The sequence below is a fragment of the Neoarius graeffei genome, chromosome 11 (assembly GCF_027579695.1).
Source record: "Neoarius graeffei isolate fNeoGra1 chromosome 11, fNeoGra1.pri, whole genome shotgun sequence".
NCBI classification, from domain to species: Eukaryota; Metazoa; Chordata; class Actinopteri; order Siluriformes; family Ariidae; genus Neoarius; species Neoarius graeffei.
In genome coordinates this window covers 38,894,103-38,915,511 of record NC_083579.1, presented here as the reverse complement: position 1 = coordinate 38,915,511, position 21,409 = coordinate 38,894,103, and the positions used below count along the sequence as shown (strand labels likewise).

Here is a 21,409-nt window from a genome sequence, read left to right as displayed (position 1 = left end):
TGATGGAGTGAGAGATTCTTTCAGAATGCATCAAAACTCACACATACTCAGATAAACAAATACAGACACACAGGCACAACACATTTTGTCTGGGTTAAGTTAATGAAGGTAAATGCATGAGGGAAAATAGATGATGAATAACTGAGGAGATGCAGCAGACAAGGGGTTGTGGACAAGGAGGGAAAAAGATGAACGGAAGTAGTCAAAGAGAAGTGGATGACTGGAAGTAGACAAGGGTAAATGACCAAGTGAAAGTGAATGAGATAGCCAAAGTGAAGTTTTGAAAAAAACTTTTATTTCATCATTAAAATGTAATATTAATTTCCCCATTTAAACGTTAAAGTGTATGTTTGTGTGTGTGTGTGTGTGTGTGTGTGTGTGTGTGTGTGGGGTATGGCTTACAGCACTAAGGCTTTAATCACAAAGGCTTTTTCCTGACAACAATCAATAAAAAAGTATAATAAAAAAAATCCCCCATTATGCTCAGAATTCACGTGACCTGTAGTGTTTGTCATTGTCTCATTTATATTACACAGGAACCAAAAAGGTCTACAGTAACAACATGGCACTGTGTGTGTGTGTGTGTGTGTGTGTGTGTGTGTGTGTGTTAGCTATTGTCTTTGGCAGTTGTACAAAAATAGGACTCTTAAAAAAAACAAACAAAACCCAGCAACAATAATAATCGTCAAAATAATAATAACAATACATAAAGGTGGCAGAAAAATATCTGCTGAGAACTGCTCTGTTTGTGTGTTTACGTGTGTGTGTGTGTGTGTGTGTTAAGGTCCTGGTCTGTTGCCACGAGTCATCAGGCCTCCTCTACTGTGTGACCGGACAGACGCTGGAACAAGCAGAGCTAGAGAGAGAGAGAGAGACTGATTAAAGAGTAACTAAACTGAAGAACATTGTCAGAGGTGAATAAATCAGACTCAGATTTATTGTCATTCAAACCATGTGACATGATAAGAACGAAACGCAGTTACCCAGGTCTCGGTGTGTGCAGTTTGAATAAGTAAATAAATAAATCTGAGTCCAGGTCTGAAATGACTGTCTTTTTCACTGACCGGGGGGCAGGGCTCTGATTTCTGGCTCCTCCCCATCCTCAGTGGGGGAGTGGTCAAGGGTATGAGCGGTAAATGAGTCCAAGAAGGAAGAGCTGCTAATACCCAAGCTAATCCCTGTTACACCAATACCTAAGGAATCTACACACACACACACGAAGCAGGAAGAATGTTATATGTTAATCTGCAAGTATTATGTTGTTAATCTCTGCTGTGTGTGTGTGTGTGTGTGTGTGTGTATACCTGTGCCCACGGAGGCTCTGCCTGGTCTTACCGGCCCGCTGTTGTCTAGTACAGTGAAAGAGCGGCGATGAGGTGTATCTGACTGAAACACACACACACACACACACACACACACACACACACACACACACAGAATTCAAGTGTTTTCTTGACCTGATTAAGTATCTGATGATAGATCTACATCATATTCCATGGAACAAAGATGAAACACATCTTTGGTCTGAACTTGGAATTTACATACCAGGAAATGGAACGTGTGTGTGTATACACATACCCTGAAGGTGTGCGTGGTGTTGGGTCTGGAGAAGGCCAGCAAGCTGCTGGCTTCATCTGCTACAGAACTATGAGCACGACTAGAGGGAGCTCGGTGACGCTACATACACACACACCAACATATAGATATAAACAATGTTCACTATGTAACCCTTGCATACTAAGCAGTGAAGATGTTCAGTGATGTATGTACACCACACGTGTGTGTGTGTGTGTGTGTGTGTGTGTGTGTGTGTGTGTGTGTGTGTGTGTGTGTTACCTGAGAGTGTGTGTGATGTCCAGAGTGTGTGTGTTCTTTGTCTGCAGTGCCAATGGGGGGTAGGAGTGTGTTCCTGCTGAGAGTCATCACAGAAGAGGAGAGATGATCACCAGCCGGGGTTCTGAAACGCACACACCCAAACACAAGCCCATTTTACACAGAGGTCCTGCAATACTGCCGTTAAGAAGGCCATTGAACACACTGCGAATACACAGTGTGTATACATGTGTGTATGTTACTGTGCAGTGTACTCTGGTGCATTATGATGGCCTTGGCTGTTTACACTGAGTCAAACAAAGCTGGCAAAAAGTCATGCCAGCATGTGCTTTTACACAGCATTCTAACATTCCCAAATCAGAAATGTGACATCTAGCACAACAGAGCGGCAGCGTTTAATGCAACGTATAACATACTACGCATCAAAAATTCAAATACACCAAGAATAGTGGTGTTGATTTCAAACCAGTAACAGAAGGTGAACTGAGTGTTCCAGATCAGAGACAGAAAAACACAGACAACCCCTCATTCTGTATTCAGATGTTGTGTACACAATGGTGAGGCAGAAAAAGGTGCGACATTCCCACCTTAAATAGACTATGTAAAAGGGGCTAAAAAAAAAAAAAGTGTATACACACACACACACACACACACACACACACAGTGTACTGAGAAAAGAGGGTTGAAAAACAGGAAATCAAGGAGACACAGAGTGAAAGACAGACAGACAGATAGACAGACAGACAGACATGTCTCACAGTCGTGTCCCTCTGATAATGTCCTCCATGTTTCCTGCTGTGCTGGATTGGGTCAGTGGGAGGAGTGTGCGAGGAGGGAGGGGTCGTCTCCGCGATGGTGGAGGAGGGCGGGGTAAAGGGGAAGGGCTTTGTTCCAGAGCGCGGCGAGGGCGGGGCTTAGAGAGGCATATCCTGTCCTCGGAGTCACTACAGAGACAAACAGAGATGGCATTCAGAGTGTGTGTGTGTGAGAGAGAGAGAGTGCATTTTGCTCCAGTGCAGTGGTGTGTATGTGTGTATTACTGTGTGGTGTATGCTAATGTGTGAATACACACCACTGCACTGGAGCAAAATGCACTCTCTCTCTCTCTCTCTCACACACACACACACACACACACACACTGAATGCGGTGTGTATGTAAGTGTGTATACATGTGTGTGTGTTACTGTGCAGTGTACTCTGGTGCAGTAGTGTGTATATTACCATGCGGTGTGTTCTGGTGTAATGATGTACGCATGTGTGTGTGTGTGTGTGTGTGTGTGTGTGTGTGTGTGTGTGTGTGCATTCCTGTGCAGTGTTGTGTGTTACTACATAGTGTGTTCTGGTGCAATGGAGTGTGGTTGTGTGTGTGTGGTTTTGTGTGTGTGTTACTGTGCCCCAATGCAGTGGTGTGTATGTGTATATTACTGTGTGATATATTCTGGTGAAGTGGTGTGTGTGTGTGTGTGTGTGTGTGTGTGTGTGTGTTACTATGCAGTGCGCTCCAGTGCAGTGGTCTGTATATTACTGTGTGGTGCATTCTAGTGAAGCGGTGTGTGCGTGTGTTACTATGCAGTGTGCTCAAGCGCAGTAGTGTGTATGTGTATATTACTGTGTGGTGCATTCTGGTGAAGCGGTGTGTGTGTGTGTGTGTGTGTGTGTGTTACTATGCAGTGTGCTCAAGTGCAGTAGTGTGTATTTGTATATTACTGCGTGGTGCATTCTAGTGAAGCGGTGTGTGTGTGTGTGTTACTATGCAGTGTGTTCAAGTGCAGTAGTGTTTATGTGTATATTACTGTGTGGTGCATTCTAGTGAAGCGGTGTGTGTGTGTGTGTGTGTGTGTGTGTGTGTGTGTGTTACTATGCAGTGTGCTCAAGTGCAGTAGTGTGTATGTGTATATTACTGCGTGGTGCATTCTGGTGAAGCGGGGTGTGTGTTACTGTGCAGTAGTGTGTATATTACTGTGTGGTGCATTCTAGTGAAGTGGTGTGTGTGTGTTACTGTGCAATGTGCCCCAATGCAGTGGTGTGTATTACTGTGTGGTGTATTCTAGTGAAGCAGTGTGTGTGTGTGTTACTATGCAGTGCGCTCAAGTGCAGTGGTCTGTATATTACTGTGTGGTGCATTCTAGTGAAGTGGTGTGTGTGTGTTGTTATGCAGTGCGCTCAAGTGCAGTAGTGCATATGTGTATATTACTGTGTGGTGCATTCTAGTGAAGCGGTGTGTGTGTGTGTGTGTGTTACTGTGCAGTGGGCTCCAATGCAGTGGTGTGTATGTGTGTATTACTGTGTGGTGTATTCTAGTGAAGCGGTGTGTGTGTTACTATGCAGTGCGCTCCAGTGCAGTGGTCTGTATATTACTGTGTGGTGCATTCTAGTGAAGTGGTGTGTGTGTGTGTGTTGTTATGCAGTGCGCTCAAGTGCAGTAGTGCGTATGTGTATATTACTGTGTGGTGCATTCTAGTGAAGTGGTGTGTGTGTGTTACTGTGGGCGGTGTGTAATTACCAACACTGGCCGCTAGGCGGTGTGTAATTACCAACACTGGCCACTAGGCGGTGTGTAATTACCAACATTGGCCACTAGGCGGTGTGTAATTACTAACACTGGCCACTAGGCGGCGTGTATGACTGGTAATTACTAACACTGGCCACTAGGCGGTGTGTATGACTGGTAATTACTAACACTGGCCACTAGGCGGTGTGTATGACTGGTAATTACTAACACTGGCCACTAGGCGCTGTGTATGACTGGTAATTACTAACACTGGCCACTAGGCGCTGTGTATGACTGGTAATTACTAGCATTGGCCACTAGGCGGTGTGTCTCATCTCATCTCATCATCACTAGCCGCTTTATCCTTCTACAGGGTCGCAGGCAAGCTGGAGCCTATCCCAGCTGACTACGGGCGAAAGACGGGGTACACCCTGGACAAGTCGCCAGGTCATCACAGGGCTGACACATAGACACAGACAACCATTCACACTCACATTCACACCTACGGTCAATGTAGAGTCACCAGTTAACCTAACCTGCATGTCTTTGGACTGTGGTGGAAACCGGAGCACCCGGAGGAAACCCACACGGACACGGGGAGAACATGCAAACTCCACACAGAAAGGCCCTCGCCGGCCCCAGGGCTCAAACCCAGGACCTTCTTGCTGTGAGGCGACAGCGCTAACCACTACACCACCGTGCCGCCTAGGCGGTGTGTATGACTGGTAATTACTAACACTGGCCACTAGGCGGTGTGTATGACTGGTAATTACTAACACTGGTGCATTCTGGTGAAGCGGTGTGTGTGTGTTACTGTGCAGTAGTGTGTGTGTGTATATTACTGTGTGGTGCATTCTGGTGAAGCAGTGTGTGTGTGTGTGTGTGTGTGTGTTACTGTGCAGTAGTGTGTATGTATACATTACTGTGTGGTGCATCCTGGTGAAGCGGTGTGTGTTACTGTGCAGTAGTGTGTATGTATATATTACAGTATGGTGCATTCTGGTGAAGCGGGGTGTGTGGGTGTGTGTGTGTGTTACTGTGCAGTAGTGTGTATGTGTATATTACTGTGTGGTGCATTCTGGTGAAGCAGTGTGTGTGTTACTGTGCAGTAGTGTGTAGGTGTATATTACTGTGTGGTGCATCCTGGTGAAGCAGTGTGTGTGTGTTACTGTGCAGTAGTGTGTATGTGTATATTACTGTGTGGTGCATCCTGGTGAAGCAGTGTGTGTGTGTTACTGTGCAGTAGTGTGTATGTGTATATTACTGTGTGGTGCATTCTGGTGAAGCAGTGTGTGTGTTACTGTGCAGTAGTGTGTATGTGTATATTACTGTGTGGTGCATCCTGGTGAAGCAGTGTGTGTGTGTTACTGTGCAGTAGTGTGTATGTGTATATTACTGTGTGGTGCATCCTGGTGAAGCGGTGTGTGTGTTACTGTGCAGTAGTGTGTAGGTGTATATTACTGTGTGGTGCATTTTGGTGAAGCAGTGTGTGTGTTACTGTGCAGTAGTGTGTATGTGTATATTACTGTGTGGTGCATCCTGGTGAAGCGGTGTGTGTGTTACTGTGCAGTAGTCAGGGTATCTGCACATTTTTCAAGTACAAATTTAAAAACTTTTAAGAACTTTTCAAGACCTCTAAATGGGAAAATTAAGACTGTACCACGGCAAAGAAAATGATAAATACGACAACTTAAAACTGTTTTCTGCAATAGTTTTTTTAACTAACTTTAAGAAGAATGCACCCAATTGGTGAACAACAGGGTGCATCAATGGCAACTGTTAGACATGCAAACAGCTGAAGCAAAGTCATGTGTTTTGTAGTCTGGCTAACGCAACTTCAAAGCTCTGCGAGCATTGGTCTGGCATAGATATTAAGCCCAACCGTTTCCCAAAGCGTGTGGTTGACCCGCCTCCCTGAAATGCCTCAGTTTGCTACTGGTCGAAGCCAGAAAAGGCTGTGACGAAGCTTAAACCAATCACATCACTCTTTCCTCTGACGTATGTGACGCGACGGAAACTGCTTGAGTAACAGGAAGAAGAAGGAGGAGCTGAAGAGGAAGAGGACGATAATAACACGAGCAGAAATGGAGAGAAACTTCCCGTTGAATGCTTTCAATACAGCATCTACCGCTGTGTCAAAGGCTTGCCGCTGCTCCATGTTCGTAATGTTTCTAGTGAATGAAGCGCTCCCGGCATAGATTCTGTAAACAATCTATGGCTTCCAGTCGCAGTTCTACTACGTCACTGCCTTGAACACGCCTCTACCCAGGGCCGTTGGAGATGCTCAAAGTTGATTGGCTCCCGATTTTTCGGGAGCTTGGAAGAGCTGGAGATAGCTTGCCTTGCCAGACTAAGTTCGCAACAGCCCCCCGTGTTGCGTCACACTTAGGATGGGCGGGCCCAGGCTGTGTGTTTTGGGCCTGCAGAACTACTGTAGCAGCAAGGAGAAGACTGGTGTTTACTGGAGAAAACACCATGAATCATTTAAAAAACGAAAACAATAAACGGCAAGTAGAACCAGCTGAACAACCTTAGCCGGCATTATTTCAATCCCCAAAGATTATCTTTGATGATGTGTGATTTTGTGTCCGACAGCAAAAATCAGCCTGAGTGTCGTACAGTATACAGCTGGCTGAGGAAGTTCTCAAGTATCTTCTGCATTATAGCAGGTAACAGCATAAACCTGTTTATGTAGTCATACAATCATCAGAGCGTTACATTAAACACAGAAAAACAACTGTCACCTTTCATAACCATTATCAATATTAATCAATGTGTTGTAATAACTGTAAACTAATTATCAGTGCAATTGTTATATCAATGTTCATTATTCAAAAATAATAATTAATTATAATCTATGAATAATTGTTTGTATTACTACTAATAATAACTACTTTTTAATAATAATGGAAAAAAATTAACTCAATTTTATAACATTTTAATAATCACTACTTATTAGCTATATTAATAATTAATAGAGTAGCAATTATAATTCAGTATTATTAATTACTACTTAATTAATAAGCAGTGATTATCAAAATGTAATTTACTAATAAGTAGTAATTATTATCAGCTACTAAATTATACTAATAAATAAGTAGTGATTATTAAAATGCTATAAAATTGAGTTATAAGATTAGTTAAAATTATTATTAAAAAAGTATTAATTATTATTATTATTAGTAGTAGTAGTGTTGCAAACAATTATTCATGGATTATAGATAATTTGTTTTTAATAGTGAACATTGATATAACAATTGAACTGATAACATTAACAGCAAGTATTACTAGTAGTATTATTGTTTATTATTATTATTAGTACAGTTATTTTATATCAATGTTCACTATTTAAAAAAATTATCTATAATCCATGAGTATTTGTTTGTATTCTACCAATTACTACTTTTTAATAATTATTTGTAATAATTTTTAATAACTTAATTTTATAAAATTTAATAATCCCTAGTACTTATTAATCACTAATTCATAAGTAGTAATGATTAATAATCAATAATAATTACTATTACTACTAATTATTATTAGTGGTTGTTAATATTATTCTTATTATATTAAAAACACTATTGTAGACGATAAGTAATAAAACTAAAAAACTGTACAAATTATTTATATTGTACTATATTTAGAATTATTGTATTTTCTGGAGTTCTTTTTAATTTAGTTTTGAAATATTAAACTTGGTACAATAAACAATGTTAATTATGTAAAAATGATGCTAATCATTATTATTATTTCCTATAAGTCCCATTTTCCACCTGACACTTGTGCGCATGCGCGAACCCCCCTGCGTTTCACTCCGGAGCGCTTGACCTCTAACACACGCGCGCGCCTCGTGTCCGTGAAAAACCAGTTTCCCAGTCCATCGTGTCCCCAGCGCTGAGGTACCATCTTTAAACACATTTGTGCGATCCAGCGCTTGTTATCGCAAACGATTCTTCTCCTTATTTTGGGGGTATTTGTCATCCCCCAACCACTTGTCGTTAAACAGACATCTTCCCATAATTATCAACGTTTTCTAGCGCCCACGTAAGCTACCTGCGCATCTCTCACTCTTCACAACCACCACACCACACTACACTTCCTCCAGTAGCCTCCTAACGTTAACTCTTGATCTACGGAACGCACAGAACCAATGCTGCCCCCAAAAGGTACACTGGTCACTTTTAAAATTACAGTTAAAAAAATACCCCAAACCGGATGGAGACATTTCACTCGTTCGGTCCAATATTAAATTTAATACCCCCTTTCGAAAATTCTAGTCATTCCAAACAATTTAAGACATTTTTAGGCCTTGAAAACCGAAAGTTGTATTTAAGACTTTTTAAGGACCCGCGGGAACCCTCAGTAGTGTGTATGTGTATATTACAGCATGGTGCATCCTGGTGAAGCGGTGTGTGTTACTGTGCAGTAGTGTGTATGTGTATATTACTGTGTGGTGCATTCTAGTGAAGTGGTGTGTGCGTGTTACTGTGGGCGGTGTGTAATTACCAACACTGGCCGCTAGGCGGTGTGTAATTACCAACACTGGCCGCTAGGCGGTGTGTAATTACCAACACTGGCCGCTAGGCGGTGTGTAATTACCAACACTGGCCGCTAGGCGGTGTGTAATTACCAACACTGGCCGCTAGGCGGTGTGTAATTACCAACACTGGCCGCTAGGCGGTGTGTAATTACCAACACTGGCCACTAGGCGGTGTGCATGACTGGTAATTACTAACACTGGCCACTAGGCGGTGTGTATGACTGGTAATTACTAACATTGGCCACTAGGCGGTGTGTATGACTGGTAATTACTAACACTGGCCACTAGGCGGTGTGTATGACTTGTAATTACTAACACTGGCCACTAGACGGTGTGTATGACTTGTAATTACTAACACTGGCCACTAGGCGGTGTGTCTCATCTCATCTCATCTCATCTCATTATCTCTAGCCGCTTTATCCTTCTACAGGGTCGCAGGCAAGCTGGAGCCTATCCCAGCTGACTACGGGCGAAAGGCGGGGTACACCCTGGACAAGTCGCCAGGTCATCACAGGGCTGACACATAGACACAGACAACCTACATTCACACCTACGCTCAATTTAGAGTCACCAGTTAACCTAACCTGCATGTCTTTGGACTGTGGGGGAAACCGGAGCACCCGGAGGAAACCCACGCGGACACGGGGAGAACATGCAAACTCCGCACAGAAAGGCCCTCGCCGGCCCCGGGGCTCGAACCCAGGACCTTCTTGCTGTGAGGCGACAGCGCTAACCACTACACCACCGTGCCGCCCTAGGCGGTGTGTATGACTGGTAATTACTAACACTGGTGCATTCTGGTGAAGCAGTGTGTGTGTGTTACTGTGCAGTAGTGTGTATATTACTGTGTGGTGCATTCTGGTGAAGCGGTGTGTGTGTTACTGTGCAGTAGTGTGTGTGTATATATTACTGTGCAGCGCGCTCCGGTGCAGTTGTGTGTCGCTGCTGCAAAGGAAGACCGTGAACCACAATCAGCTCACTCAGTGTGTGATGCTGCACTGCTGCTGATCCTGCACACACCCGACTGGGCTGGGAGACAGACAGAGACAGAGAGACAGAGACACAGACATTGTCTATAAATGCAGTAGGGAAGCTGCAGGTTTAGGCATAAGTACACACACACACACGTGCTGATGTTATAATTCACAATATTATCATTAGGCTATATAATGTTTATAACAATGAAATTAGAAGTGTGTTTGCATCTGTTGGTCTGTCTGTCTGCCATTCAGTGCCTGTCTGTCTGTCAGTTTCTATCTGTGTTTAACTGTGTGTGAATAAAAGAGTTTACCAGCACAGCCCTGATCCTGATTTATACACGCTCGCACAACTATACAGTCACACAACTATTCAACTACTAAGAACACACAGGCATTGTGACAAAGGTATATGAACCATGGTTATAAGTCAAAGGGTGCGCTCTTGCCCTTTGTGTGTCTGTCTGTGTGTGTGTGTCTGTCTGTGTGTGTCTGTGTGCCCGTGAGCCGTCTCTCTCTCTCAGTGTAATTACATACAGTAGATGGCTTTCTCTGCTTTTTGGATTTCCACCTCGACTTTGAGCCCTTCGACTTTGTGCTCTTCAGGAAGAGAAGATGGAGAGATAAAGAGAAAGGAGAGAAAGGTGCAGTCAGGAGAAGTAGAGAAAAGTGGAGAGAGAAGATGAAACAAAGAAAAGGAAAAACAGAAAAAGGTTAATGAAGAGAATGATATTCGCAGCAGTGTGTGAGCATGTGTGTGTGCGTGCACACGCACACACGTTTACACTACCAACACCCATCCGCCGTACACAATAGTGCCACGGTGACCCATCTGCCGCAAATAATAACAGCTCGACCTGTTTGAAAGGTTTGAGATTTCTCCCAGACTGCACTGAAGAAGTGTGATGTAAAGGAGCTCATAACCTGCACAAAAGCATGCGCACACACACACACCATCACACCACACCAACTGCTCTCCACACACAGTCTGTTAATCTGTCTGTCTCTTTACAGACCTGTCTATCTGCTTAGTTCTCCATTTTATAAACTGTTGTGATGTTGTAGATGGCGGCACGGTGGTGTAGTGGTTAGCGCTGTCGCCTCACAGCAAGAAGGTCCTGGGTTCGAGCCCTGGGGCCGGCGAGGGCCTTTCTGTGCGGAGTTTGCATGTTCTCCCCGTGTCCGCGTGGGTTTCCTCCGGGTGCTCCGGTTTCCCCCACAGTCCAAAGACATGCAGGTTAGGTTAACTGGTGACTCTAAATTGACCGTAGGTGTGAATGTGAGTGTGAATGGTTGTCTGTGTCTATGTGTCAGCCCTGTGATGACCTGGCGACTTGTCCAGGGTGTACCCCGCCTTTCGCCCGTAGTCAGCTGGGATAGGCTCCAGCTTGCCTGCGACCCTGTAGAAGGATAAAGCGGCTAGAGATAATGAGATGAGATGAGATGAGATGTTGTAGATTACATTCAAGCAGAAACACACATCTTGTAATCCCAACTTCTAATCCTGAGTCCCTCGTGTGTGTGTGTGTTGTATTTCTGGTGTGTTAGTGCAAACTGACAGAATGCATTACAGTGTACTAATGGTAGATTACTGAACAAGGTGGATGTTGATAGTGCACACGCGCACGCACACACGCAGCAGCTGAATGTGGGCTGTGTGCATCAGAGGTGTTTCATTAACAGTGCTGTAGTGCACTAACCGGAGTGTGCAAGGTGTTAGGAGTGTGCTGCGGTTGGGGGCCGAGACGTGGCAGAGTACAGGAAGTGCTGGACTTCAGCCCTGAGGGATTATGGGATTGATGCCGTGCTGGACTGAGAGATGCCGAACTCTTCTCATCATCTGAAGGAAAAACACATCATCGTTACAGAGTTGTGCTTTCCTAGAAATAAAACCTGTCTGCTTTCAAAGTATCATGGAAAAATAGAGAAAAAAAAAAGAAGACAGGACTTCTCACTAGTGTTTTTGTGATTAGTCACAGTGTATGATCAGATGCTTCTCACTATTCATGTTTTCTAAACACAGATTAAAACACAGCATTTCTGTCTGCATGTTTGTCATTTTTACCTGATCAGATTCTTTACTCCAGTGGTTCTGCTCACCTTCATGTCTGACTGAATCACTCAGTCTCTCTCTGGTCTCGACCTCAATCACACTACAGCACCTCTGTGTCCTCACTCAAGGACACAACTGCACTGAACCTCTTTTTATCTGTGTTTAATCTGTTTCTAGCGTTCTGGTTCTGGATACTGAAAAACTAGTTAGTTTTTGTCTCAGCATGTCATCATGCAAACATACTTTTGTACAAAGATTTGATGATAAAGATTCCCCTTTTCACCAGCAACTTGTGTTTCAAAAATAGCCCATTAATACAGTAAGACAGTGTAGTGTAAATATTTCACAATTACACTGTGAAACCGTAACACCACTTTTACACACGCCCCAGAGACAGGAGAAACAAGTAGGAAACGTTCCCCTCAGGTTAGCCCTGACACTGCAGTGTCTCTGTGATGGTGATCGTGTGTGTACAAGATCTACCTGAGCTGCAGCCTTCCCACAGTCTCATCAGCAGTTCCTCCATACAGCCAATCAGCTCCTGCCACACGTCATCAAACAGGAAGTCAAGAACCGCCTCCCTCCTGCAGCGATACGGTGACACAGGGGGCAAAGAGTGTATCCTCCTGTTCACACACATACACTCATCATCACTGCACACACACACACAAAAAATTACTCAGCGTGTCCTCCTGTTCTCTCGCTCTCTCTCTCACACACACACACACACACACACACGCACACACACACAAAGAAAACATGTGCGCGCGCGCACACACACTCACAGGTCTCTCCAGTCAAAGGCCAGATATTCCTCCATCAATCCTTCTTCTTCTTCTATTACTCTATGTAACTCTTCTTCATGGGAACCACAGGAATCAGGGGTGTGTGTCACCTCCATACACACTGCAGCTCTGTGTCCCTGCACACACAGCCTGGTACACACACGAGCGTGCGCGCACACACACAAAGTTAAGGCTGATGTACAGTTGCTGGATGCAAGTTGGCCACTGTGTGTGTCCTGCTGTTGTTTGTGTATGTCCTCAGAAATTAACTTGATACATCCACGTGGTGGAAACATGAATAGTGAAGGCAGTATAGCACCATATTACACCATGTCCACTACTGAATAAACCAACAAATGTGCTACAACTTATGTACTATTCTAAGCCGTTATTGCAACTATCAAGATCTTTTTTTGCCATCTCTCAAAACTGGTCATTTCAATTTAAGTTTTAAAAGTTGAGCTTTAGTAAACATTTCAAGAAGTTCCTCAGAAGATTCCTGAATTAAATTTTCAATAGTTGCCAACCTGCCTGTAAGTAAAGCGAATGCAGCCAAGGAGCCAGTAACGATTTCATTGGTCAACATCATACCTTGCATTCTACTGTTTGGAGAAGTTTGATAAGGTCATTTCACAAAATGTCAAAGACAGTGCATAGAAATCTGTGAGCAGAAGATTCAAGCCAGGGCTATTTGAGAGAGGGCAAGTTTCGAGGGAAAACACTACAAATCTGAACATGAAATGAATAAATCCTGCTCTCATATTGAAAGACCACACTCTTGATTAAAGACAGGAAAAAAACTCTATAAAGTAGTGAATATTATACACACACACACAGGTGCACACTTACTCGTTGCTTGTGTTCTGTCTGTGAGACCCAGAGCTGCTGTTATGAGAGGAGACAGAGAACCACTGAAAACCTTCATCTGTGGGACACACCAATTGCTTTCCCAGAATCCTGACACACACACACACACACGCACACAATTTGTGGTGTTCCCTTACATGAACTGCTGAACAGTGTGTTTATTTTGTGTGTGTGTGATTGTTTCGAGTGGAATAGGTGGCGCGTAATGATGTCACAAACTTCATCCAATCAGACTCACTATTGTGGTGTTGCACAATGAAACACACAGCATGTAGACACCGTTAATAAAGCCTCAAAGCTCAATGTGATGAGTGTGTATAGTGATGGCATGCACGTGTAGTGATGGCGTGCGTGCGTGTGAGTATATGGCGATGAATGTATACTATACACACAATGATAGTGATGAGTGTGTAGTAACAGCTCGCCTGTGCATGTAGTAAAGAGTGTGTAACGACGTGTGTGTAGTGATGCCGTGTGTGTAGTAAAGAGCTTGTGTAGTGATGGCGAGTGTGTGTGTAATGATGACGGACATGTAATGATGATGACGTGCGCACGTGCGTAGCGGTGACGTGTGGCGCTGATGATGGGCGGGTGTGCAGTGGTGATGTGCGTGTAGTGATGTCTGTGCACCGTAGATGAGGGAATCGTGATGTCCACAGTTTACACTCATCCTGCTGTACTCCTCCTCTCCCCTCATACAGCTCCTCATCAATCTCCTCAAACAGCAGCTGGACCTGACGAGACGCCGCTTTATCAAACTCCTACACACACACAATCAAATACATTAATCAACTTCTGTTCATCCATCTGTATAAAGGTTGTGTGTGGATAGATAGATATAGATAGATATGCGTGTGTTTGTTTGTATGTGCGTGTCTCACATCATAAGCCCAGGAGAAGACAGAGCTGCGTTCAGTGCTCATTCCTGTTCCTGTGTAACTGTCAATCCCAGACCAAGCCCTGCTTGTCCCCACAGCAACCATTGATGGACTCCCCGACCTCACAGAGACAAAATAAGCAGAATGAGCCAGAGATGCTGACAGAGAGAGAAAGGGAGAAGGAGACAGAGAGAGAAAGAAGCAATAAAGAGCACACAGACAGTTCAAACATATAGCTGTGTATTTACCTGTTACAGGTGGACACATCTTGCTGTAGTACCCTTGGCTGGGGTGTGCACACTGTCTCTGCCTCCTCAGGCAGGGGGTGTTGATCAAGGTCAGTGTGTGAAACCCCATGACTAAAACAAAAACATACACACACGTGTATAACAGTGTCACAGGACAGATAAACACTCCCAGGGTTTAATATTCTGCAAGCAAATACCTTTTTGTGAGAACGTACTTGGCAATAAACTCGCTTCTGATGATTCAGTCTTCAAAATAAAGAAGCAAACATCAGTGGAGTTAAGCATGTATCACATAGCTGTTAGTGTCGAACCTAAACTGCACCGAGCGCCGGCATTAAAGGCACCCAGACTCGAGCGCCGGCGTTAAAGGCACCCAGACACGAGCGCACACGTTAAACGCAAAGAGATTCGAGCGCTAACGTTAAACGCAAAGAGATGCGAGCACTGATGTTAAACGCAAAGAGATGCGAGCACTGACGTTAAACGCAAAGAGATTCGAGCGTTGACGTTAAACGCAAAGAGATGCGAGCGCTGACGTTAAACGCAAAGAGATTCAAGTGCTGACATTAAACACACCCAGATTCGAGTGCTGACATTAAACACACCCAGATTCGAGTGCTGACATTAAACACACCCAGATTCGAGTGCTGACATTAAACGCAAAGAGATTCGAGTGCTGACATTAAACGCAAAGAGATTCGAGTGCTGACATTAAACGCAAAGAGATGCGAGTGCTGACATTAAACGCAAAGAGATGCGAGTGCTGACATTAAACACACCCAGATTCGAGTGCTGACATTAAACACACCCAGATTCGAGTGCTGACATTAAAACACACCCAGATTCGAGTGCTGACATTAAACGCAAAGAGATTCGAGTGCTGACATTAAACACACCCAGATTCGAGTGCTGACATTAAACACACCCAGATTCGAGTGCTGACATTAAAACACACCCAGATTCGAGTGCTGACATTAAACACACCCAGATTCGAGTGCTGACATTAAACGCAAAGAGATTCGAGTGCTGACATTAAACGCAAAGAGATTCGAGTGCTGACATTAAACGCAAAGAGATGCGAGTGCTGACATTAAACGCACCCAGATTCGAGTGCTGACATTAAACACACCCAGATTCGAGTGCTGACATTAAACGCAAAGAGATTCGAGTGCTGACATTAAACGCAAAGAGATTCGAGTGCTGACATTAAACGCAAAGAGATGCGAGTGCTGACATTAAACACACCCAGATTCGAGTGCTGACATTAAACACACCCAGATTCGAGTGCTGACATTAAACGCAAAGAGATTCGAGTGCTGACATTAAACGCAAAGAGATTCGAGTGCTGACATTAAATGCAAAGAGATTCGAGTGCTGACATTAAACGCAAAGAGATTCGAGTGCTGACATTAAATGCAAAGAGATTCGAGTGCTGACATTAAACACACCCAGATTCGAGTGCTGACATTAAACACACCCAGATTCGAGTGCTGACATTAAACGCAAAGAGATTCGAGTGCTGACATTAAACGCAAAGAGATTCGAGTGCTGACATTAAACGCAAAGAGATTCGAGTGCTGACATTAAACGCAAAGAGATTCGAGTGCTGACATTAAACGCAAAGAGATTCGAGTGCTGACATTAAACGCAAAGAGATTCGAGTGCTGACATTAAACGCAAAGAGATTCGAGTGCTGACATTAAACGCAAAGAGATTCGAGTGCTGACATTAAACGCAACGAGATGCGAGTGCTGACATTAAACGCAACGAGATGCGAGTGCTGACATTAAACACACCCAGATTCGAGTGCTGACATTAAACACACCCAGGTTCGAGTGCTGACATTAAACGCATCCAGGTTCGAGTGCTGACATTAAACGCACCCAGGTTCGAGTGCTGACATTAAACGCACCCAGGTTCGAGTGCTGACATTAAACGCACCCAGGTTCGAGTGCTGACATTAAACGCACCCAGATTCGAGTGCTGACATTAAACGCAAAGAGATTCGAGTGCTGACATTAAACGCAAAGAGATTCGAGTGCTGACATTAAACGCAAAGAGATTTGAGTGCTGACATTAAACGCAAAGAGATTCGAGTGCTGACATTAAACACACCCAGATTCGAGTGCTGACATTAAACACACCCAGATTCGAGTGCTGACATTAAACGCAAAGAGGTTCGAGTGCTGACATTAAACGCAAAGAGATTCGAGTGCTGACATTAAACGCAAAGAGATGCGAGTGCTGACATTAAACACACCCAGATTCGAGTGCTGACATTAAACACACCCAGGTTCAAGTGCTGACATTAAACGCAAAGAGATGCGAGTGCTGACATTAAACGCAAAGAGACTCAAGTGCTGACATTAAACGCAAAGAGATGCGAGTGCTGACATTAAACACACCCAGGTTCGAGTGCTGACATTAAACACACCCAGGTTCGAGTGCTGACATTAAACGCACCCAGGTTCGAGTGCTGACATTAAACGCACCCAGGTTCGAGTGCTGACATTAAACGCACCCAGGTTCGAGTGCTGACATTAAACGCAAAGAGATTCGAGTGCTGACATTAAACGCAAAGAGATGCGAGTGCTGACATTAAACACACCCAGATTCGAGTGCTGACATTAAACACACCCAGATTCGAGTGCTGACATTAAACGCAAAGAGATTCGAGTGCTGACATTAAACGCAAAGAGATTCGAGTGCTGACATTAAACGCAAAGAGATGCGAGTGCTGACATTAAACACACCCAGGTTCGAGTGCTGACATTAAACACACCCAGGTTCGAGTGCTGACATTAAACGCACCCAGGTTCGAGTGCTGACATTAAACGCACCCAGGTTCGAGTGCTGACATTAAACGCACCCAGGTTCGAGTGCTGACATTAAACGCAAAGAGATTCGAGTGCTGACATTAAACGCAAAGAGATGCGAGTGCTGACATTAAACACACCCAGATTCGAGTGCTGACATTAAACACACCCAGATTCGAGTGCTGACATTAAACGCAAAGAGATTCGAGTGCTGACATTAAACGCAAAGAGATTCGAGTGCTGACATTAAACGCAAAGAGATTCGAGTGCTGACATTAAACGCAAAGAGATTCGAGTGCTGACATTAAATGCAAAGAGATTCGAGTGCTGACATTAAACACACCCAGATTCGAGTGCTGACATTAAAACACACCCAGATTCGAGTGCTGACATTAAACGCAAAGAGATTCGAGTGCTGACATTAAACGCAAAGAGATTCGAGTGCTGACATTAAACGCAAAGAGATTCGAGTGCTGACATTAAACGCAAAGAGATTCGAGTGCTGACATTAAACGCAAAGAGATTCGAGTGCTGACATTAAACGCAAAGAGATTCGAGTGCTGACATTAAACGCAAAGAGATTCGAGTGCTGACATTAAACGCAAAGAGATTCGAGTGCTGACATTAAACGCAAAGAGATTCGAGTGCTGACATTAAACGCAACGAGATGCGAGTGCTGACATTAAACGCAACGAGATGCGAGTGCTGACATTAAACGCAACGAGATGCGAGTGCTGACATTAAACACACCCAGATTCGAGTGCTGACATTAAACACACCCAGGTTCGAGTGCTGACATTAAACGCACCCAGGTTCGAGTGCTGACATTAAACGCACCCAGGTTCGAGTGCTGACATTAAACGCACCCAGGTTCGAGTGCTGACATTAAACGCACCCAGGTTCGAGTGCTGACATTAAACGCACCCAGATTCGAGTGCTGACATTAAACGCAAAGAGATTCGAGTGCTGACATTAAACGCAAAGAGATTCGAGTGCTGACATTAAACGCAAAGAGATTTGAGTGCTGACATTAAACGCAAAGAGATTCGAGTGCTGACATTAAACACACCCAGATTCGAGTGCTGACATTAAACGCAAAGAGGTTCGAGTGCTGACATTAAACGCAAAGAGATTCGAGTGCTGACATTAAACGCAAAGAGATGCGAGTGCTGACATTAAACACACCCAGATTCGAGTGCTGACATTAAACACACCCAGGTTCAAGTGCTGACATTAAACGCAAAGAGATGCGAGTGCTGACATTAAACGCAAAGAGACTCAAGTGCTGACATTAAACGCAAAGAGATGCGAGTGCTGACATTAAACACACCCAGGTTCGAGTGCTGACATTAAACACACCCAGGTTCGAGTGCTGACATTAAACGCACCCAGGTTCGAGTGCTGACATTAAACGCACCCAGGTTCGAGTGCTGACATTAAACGCACCCAGGTTCGAGTGCTGACATTAAACGCACCCAGGTTCGAGTGCTGACATTAAACGCACCCAGGTTCGAGTGCTGACATTAAACGCACCCAGGTTCGAGTGCTGACATTAAACGCACCCAGGTTCGAGTGCTGACATTAAACGCACCCAGGTTCGAGTGCTGACATTAAACGCACCCAGGTTCGAGTGCTGACATTAAACGCACCCAGGTTCGAGTGCTGACATTAAACGCACCCAGGTTCGAGTGCTGACATTAAACGCACCCAGGTTCGAGTGCTGACATTAAACGCACCCAGGTTCGAGTGCTGACATTAAACGCACCCAGGTTCGAGTGCTGACATTAAACGCACCCAGGTTCGAGTGCTGACATTAAACGCACCCAGGTTCGAGTGCTGACATTAAACGCACCCAGGTTCGAGTGCTGACATTAAACGCAAAGAGATGCGAGTGCTGACATTAAACACACCCAGGTTCAAGTGCTGACATTAAACACACCCAGGTTCGAGTGCTGACATTAAACGCACCCAGGTTCGAGTGCTGACATTAAACGCACCCAGGTTCGAGTGCTGACATTAAACGCACCCAGGTTCGAGTGCTGACATTAAACACACCCAGGTTTGAGTGCTGACATTAAACACACCCAGGTTCGAGTGCTGACATTAAATGCACCCAGGTTCGAGTGCTGACATTAAACGCAAAGAGATGCGAGTGCTGACATTAAACACACCCAGGTTCGAGTGCTGACATTAAACACACCCAGGTTCGAGTGCTGACATTAAACACACCCAGGTTCGAGTGCTGACATTAAACGCACCCAGGTTCGAGTGCTGACATTAAACGCACCCAGGTTCGAGTGCTGACATTAAACGCACCCAGGTTCGAGTGCTGACATTAAAACACACCCAGGTTCGAGTGCTGACATTAAACGCACCCAGGTTCGAGTGCTGACATTAAATACAAAGAGATGCGAGTGCTGACATTAAACACACCCAGGTTCGAGTGTTGACATTAAACACACCCAGGTTCGAGTGCTGACATTAAAACACACCCAGGTTCGAGTGCTGACATTAAAACACACCCAGGTTCGAGTGCTGACATTAAACGCACCCAGGTTCGAGTGCTGACATTAAATACAAAGAGATGCGAGTGCTGACATTAAACACACCCAGGTTCGAGTGTTGACATTAAACACACCCAGGTTCGAGTGCTGACATTAAACGCACCCAGGTTCGAGTGCTGACATTAAAACACACCCAGGTTCGAGTGTTGACATTAAACACACCCAGGTTCGAGTGTTGACATTAAACACACCCAGGTTCGAGTGCTGACATTAAACGCACCCAGGTTCGAGTGCTGACATTAAACGCACCCAGGTTCGAGTGCTGACATTAAACGCACCCAGGTTCGAGTGCTGACATTAAACGCAAATTGATTCGAGTGCTGACATTAAACACAGATTTTCTCCTCACATGTACAGGTTCTGCTTGACGGCTCTGCGGCTGTATCTGGAGATCATCCTCTCCTCCTCCTGGCGGTATGTATATCAGCTTTGCCCGCGGCCGCTTCTCCTCGTCCGCTTGCCGCTCCTGCATCCTCTCCGACTTCACATTACTGAGAACTGAATAACAAACTGCGATAACGTGATACTGCGATAATCAGAGCCGACCAGCAGCTAATGCACTCACTGTGCACGCTGACCTCCCTCAGCCTGCACCGTTAATCTCCTCGGCTAACCCGTCGCTAGCTCTGCTGTGATCTCCTTCGCTTCATTTCGCGATCAGGAAATAAAAGCTATTTCATTAAAGCTTTTATAATATTCTCGAGAGAGCTAACAGAAGAAAAAGAATCACTAAATGATAAATCCTAAATACGTTTACATAACACTGAGTGCATTAGCTTCGCAACAAGACTGTCATGGATACAGAGCACTTCCGGCGCACAGGATCATGGGACATGTAGTATGTGCGCGAGCATTTGGGGTTGTTCTTGTCATAGGATTTCCGCGTGCGTGCTTACTGCCCCCTAGTGCTCAGACGGTGAGACGGAACACGTTGTTTAGTTTTATTTATATCAGAGATCTTCAGTCTGTTCCACAGAGGGTCGGTGTGAGGCTTTTATTCCAAACAGTGAACTATCGTTCAAATCTCATCTCATTATCTCTCTTTCTTTATCATTTTAACCGATATTGTTAGTATTATGTAAGGAAGTACACACTCCAGACCATACAGGTGCAAAGCACAGTGACTCTAATGAAGCACTGACACTGGAGACTCTTTCCACAAATGTTAAATAAACATGCCAGAAAACATCACCACATTAAAGATGATACATTTTGTAAATCTTTATTTTTAGTCTTGGCTTACATGGAGTGTACATGTCCCTGTGAATATGGTTACTATAGTAACAGCTCAATGTATGAGAACAAGAGCATTAATATAAACCTGTTCATTCTTTCTGGCCAATCAGATTCAAGAATT

General features: G+C 44.4%; 1 protein-coding gene across 3 annotated transcripts; it reads right to left on the bottom strand.

Annotated features, from left to right (window-relative positions):
• Positions 1 to 273: 273 nt before the first annotated feature.
• On the bottom strand, positions 274 to 20,861 carry fam149b1 (family with sequence similarity 149 member B1). 3 transcript variants are annotated; one of them, XM_060933858.1, is made up of 16 exons: positions 20,402 to 20,861; positions 14,673 to 14,783; positions 14,428 to 14,545; positions 14,177 to 14,307; positions 13,529 to 13,636; positions 12,680 to 12,829; positions 12,378 to 12,547; positions 11,542 to 11,681; positions 10,379 to 10,441; positions 9,775 to 9,893; positions 2,592 to 2,777; positions 1,837 to 1,957; positions 1,579 to 1,677; positions 1,305 to 1,386; positions 1,065 to 1,202; positions 274 to 856 (listed from the first exon to the last, which is right to left on the bottom strand). In XM_060933858.1, exons 1-16 carry the CDS (start codon positions 20,446 to 20,448, stop codon positions 780 to 782), a joined length of 1,860 nt encoding a protein of 619 aa, XP_060789841.1. In that variant the 5' UTR covers positions 20,449 to 20,861; the 3' UTR covers positions 274 to 779. The 3 variants fall into 3 exon arrangements, with proteins under 3 accessions (XP_060789841.1, XP_060789842.1, XP_060789844.1); XM_060933859.1 differs by having other exon boundaries at positions 12,378 to 12,520; XM_060933861.1 differs by lacking the exon at positions 10,379 to 10,441.
• Between the last annotated feature and the right edge of the window lie 548 nt (positions 20,862 to 21,409).

Excerpts from the sequence above, each read along its gene's own strand:
- fam149b1 (XM_060933858.1), bottom strand. The coding sequence starts at position 20,448 with ATGATCTCCAGATACAGCCGCAGAGCCGTCAAGCAGAACCTGTACAT. Across the intron at positions 14,308-14,427 it reads TCTTCTCCTGGGCTTATGAT|GAGTTTGATAAAGCGGCGTC; the intron begins GTGAGACACGCA and ends GTGTGTGTGTAG. Across the intron at positions 10,442-11,541 it reads CTAACACCTTGCACACTCCG|AGCACAAAGTCGAAGGGCTC; the intron begins GTTAGTGCACTA and ends CTCTTCCTGAAG.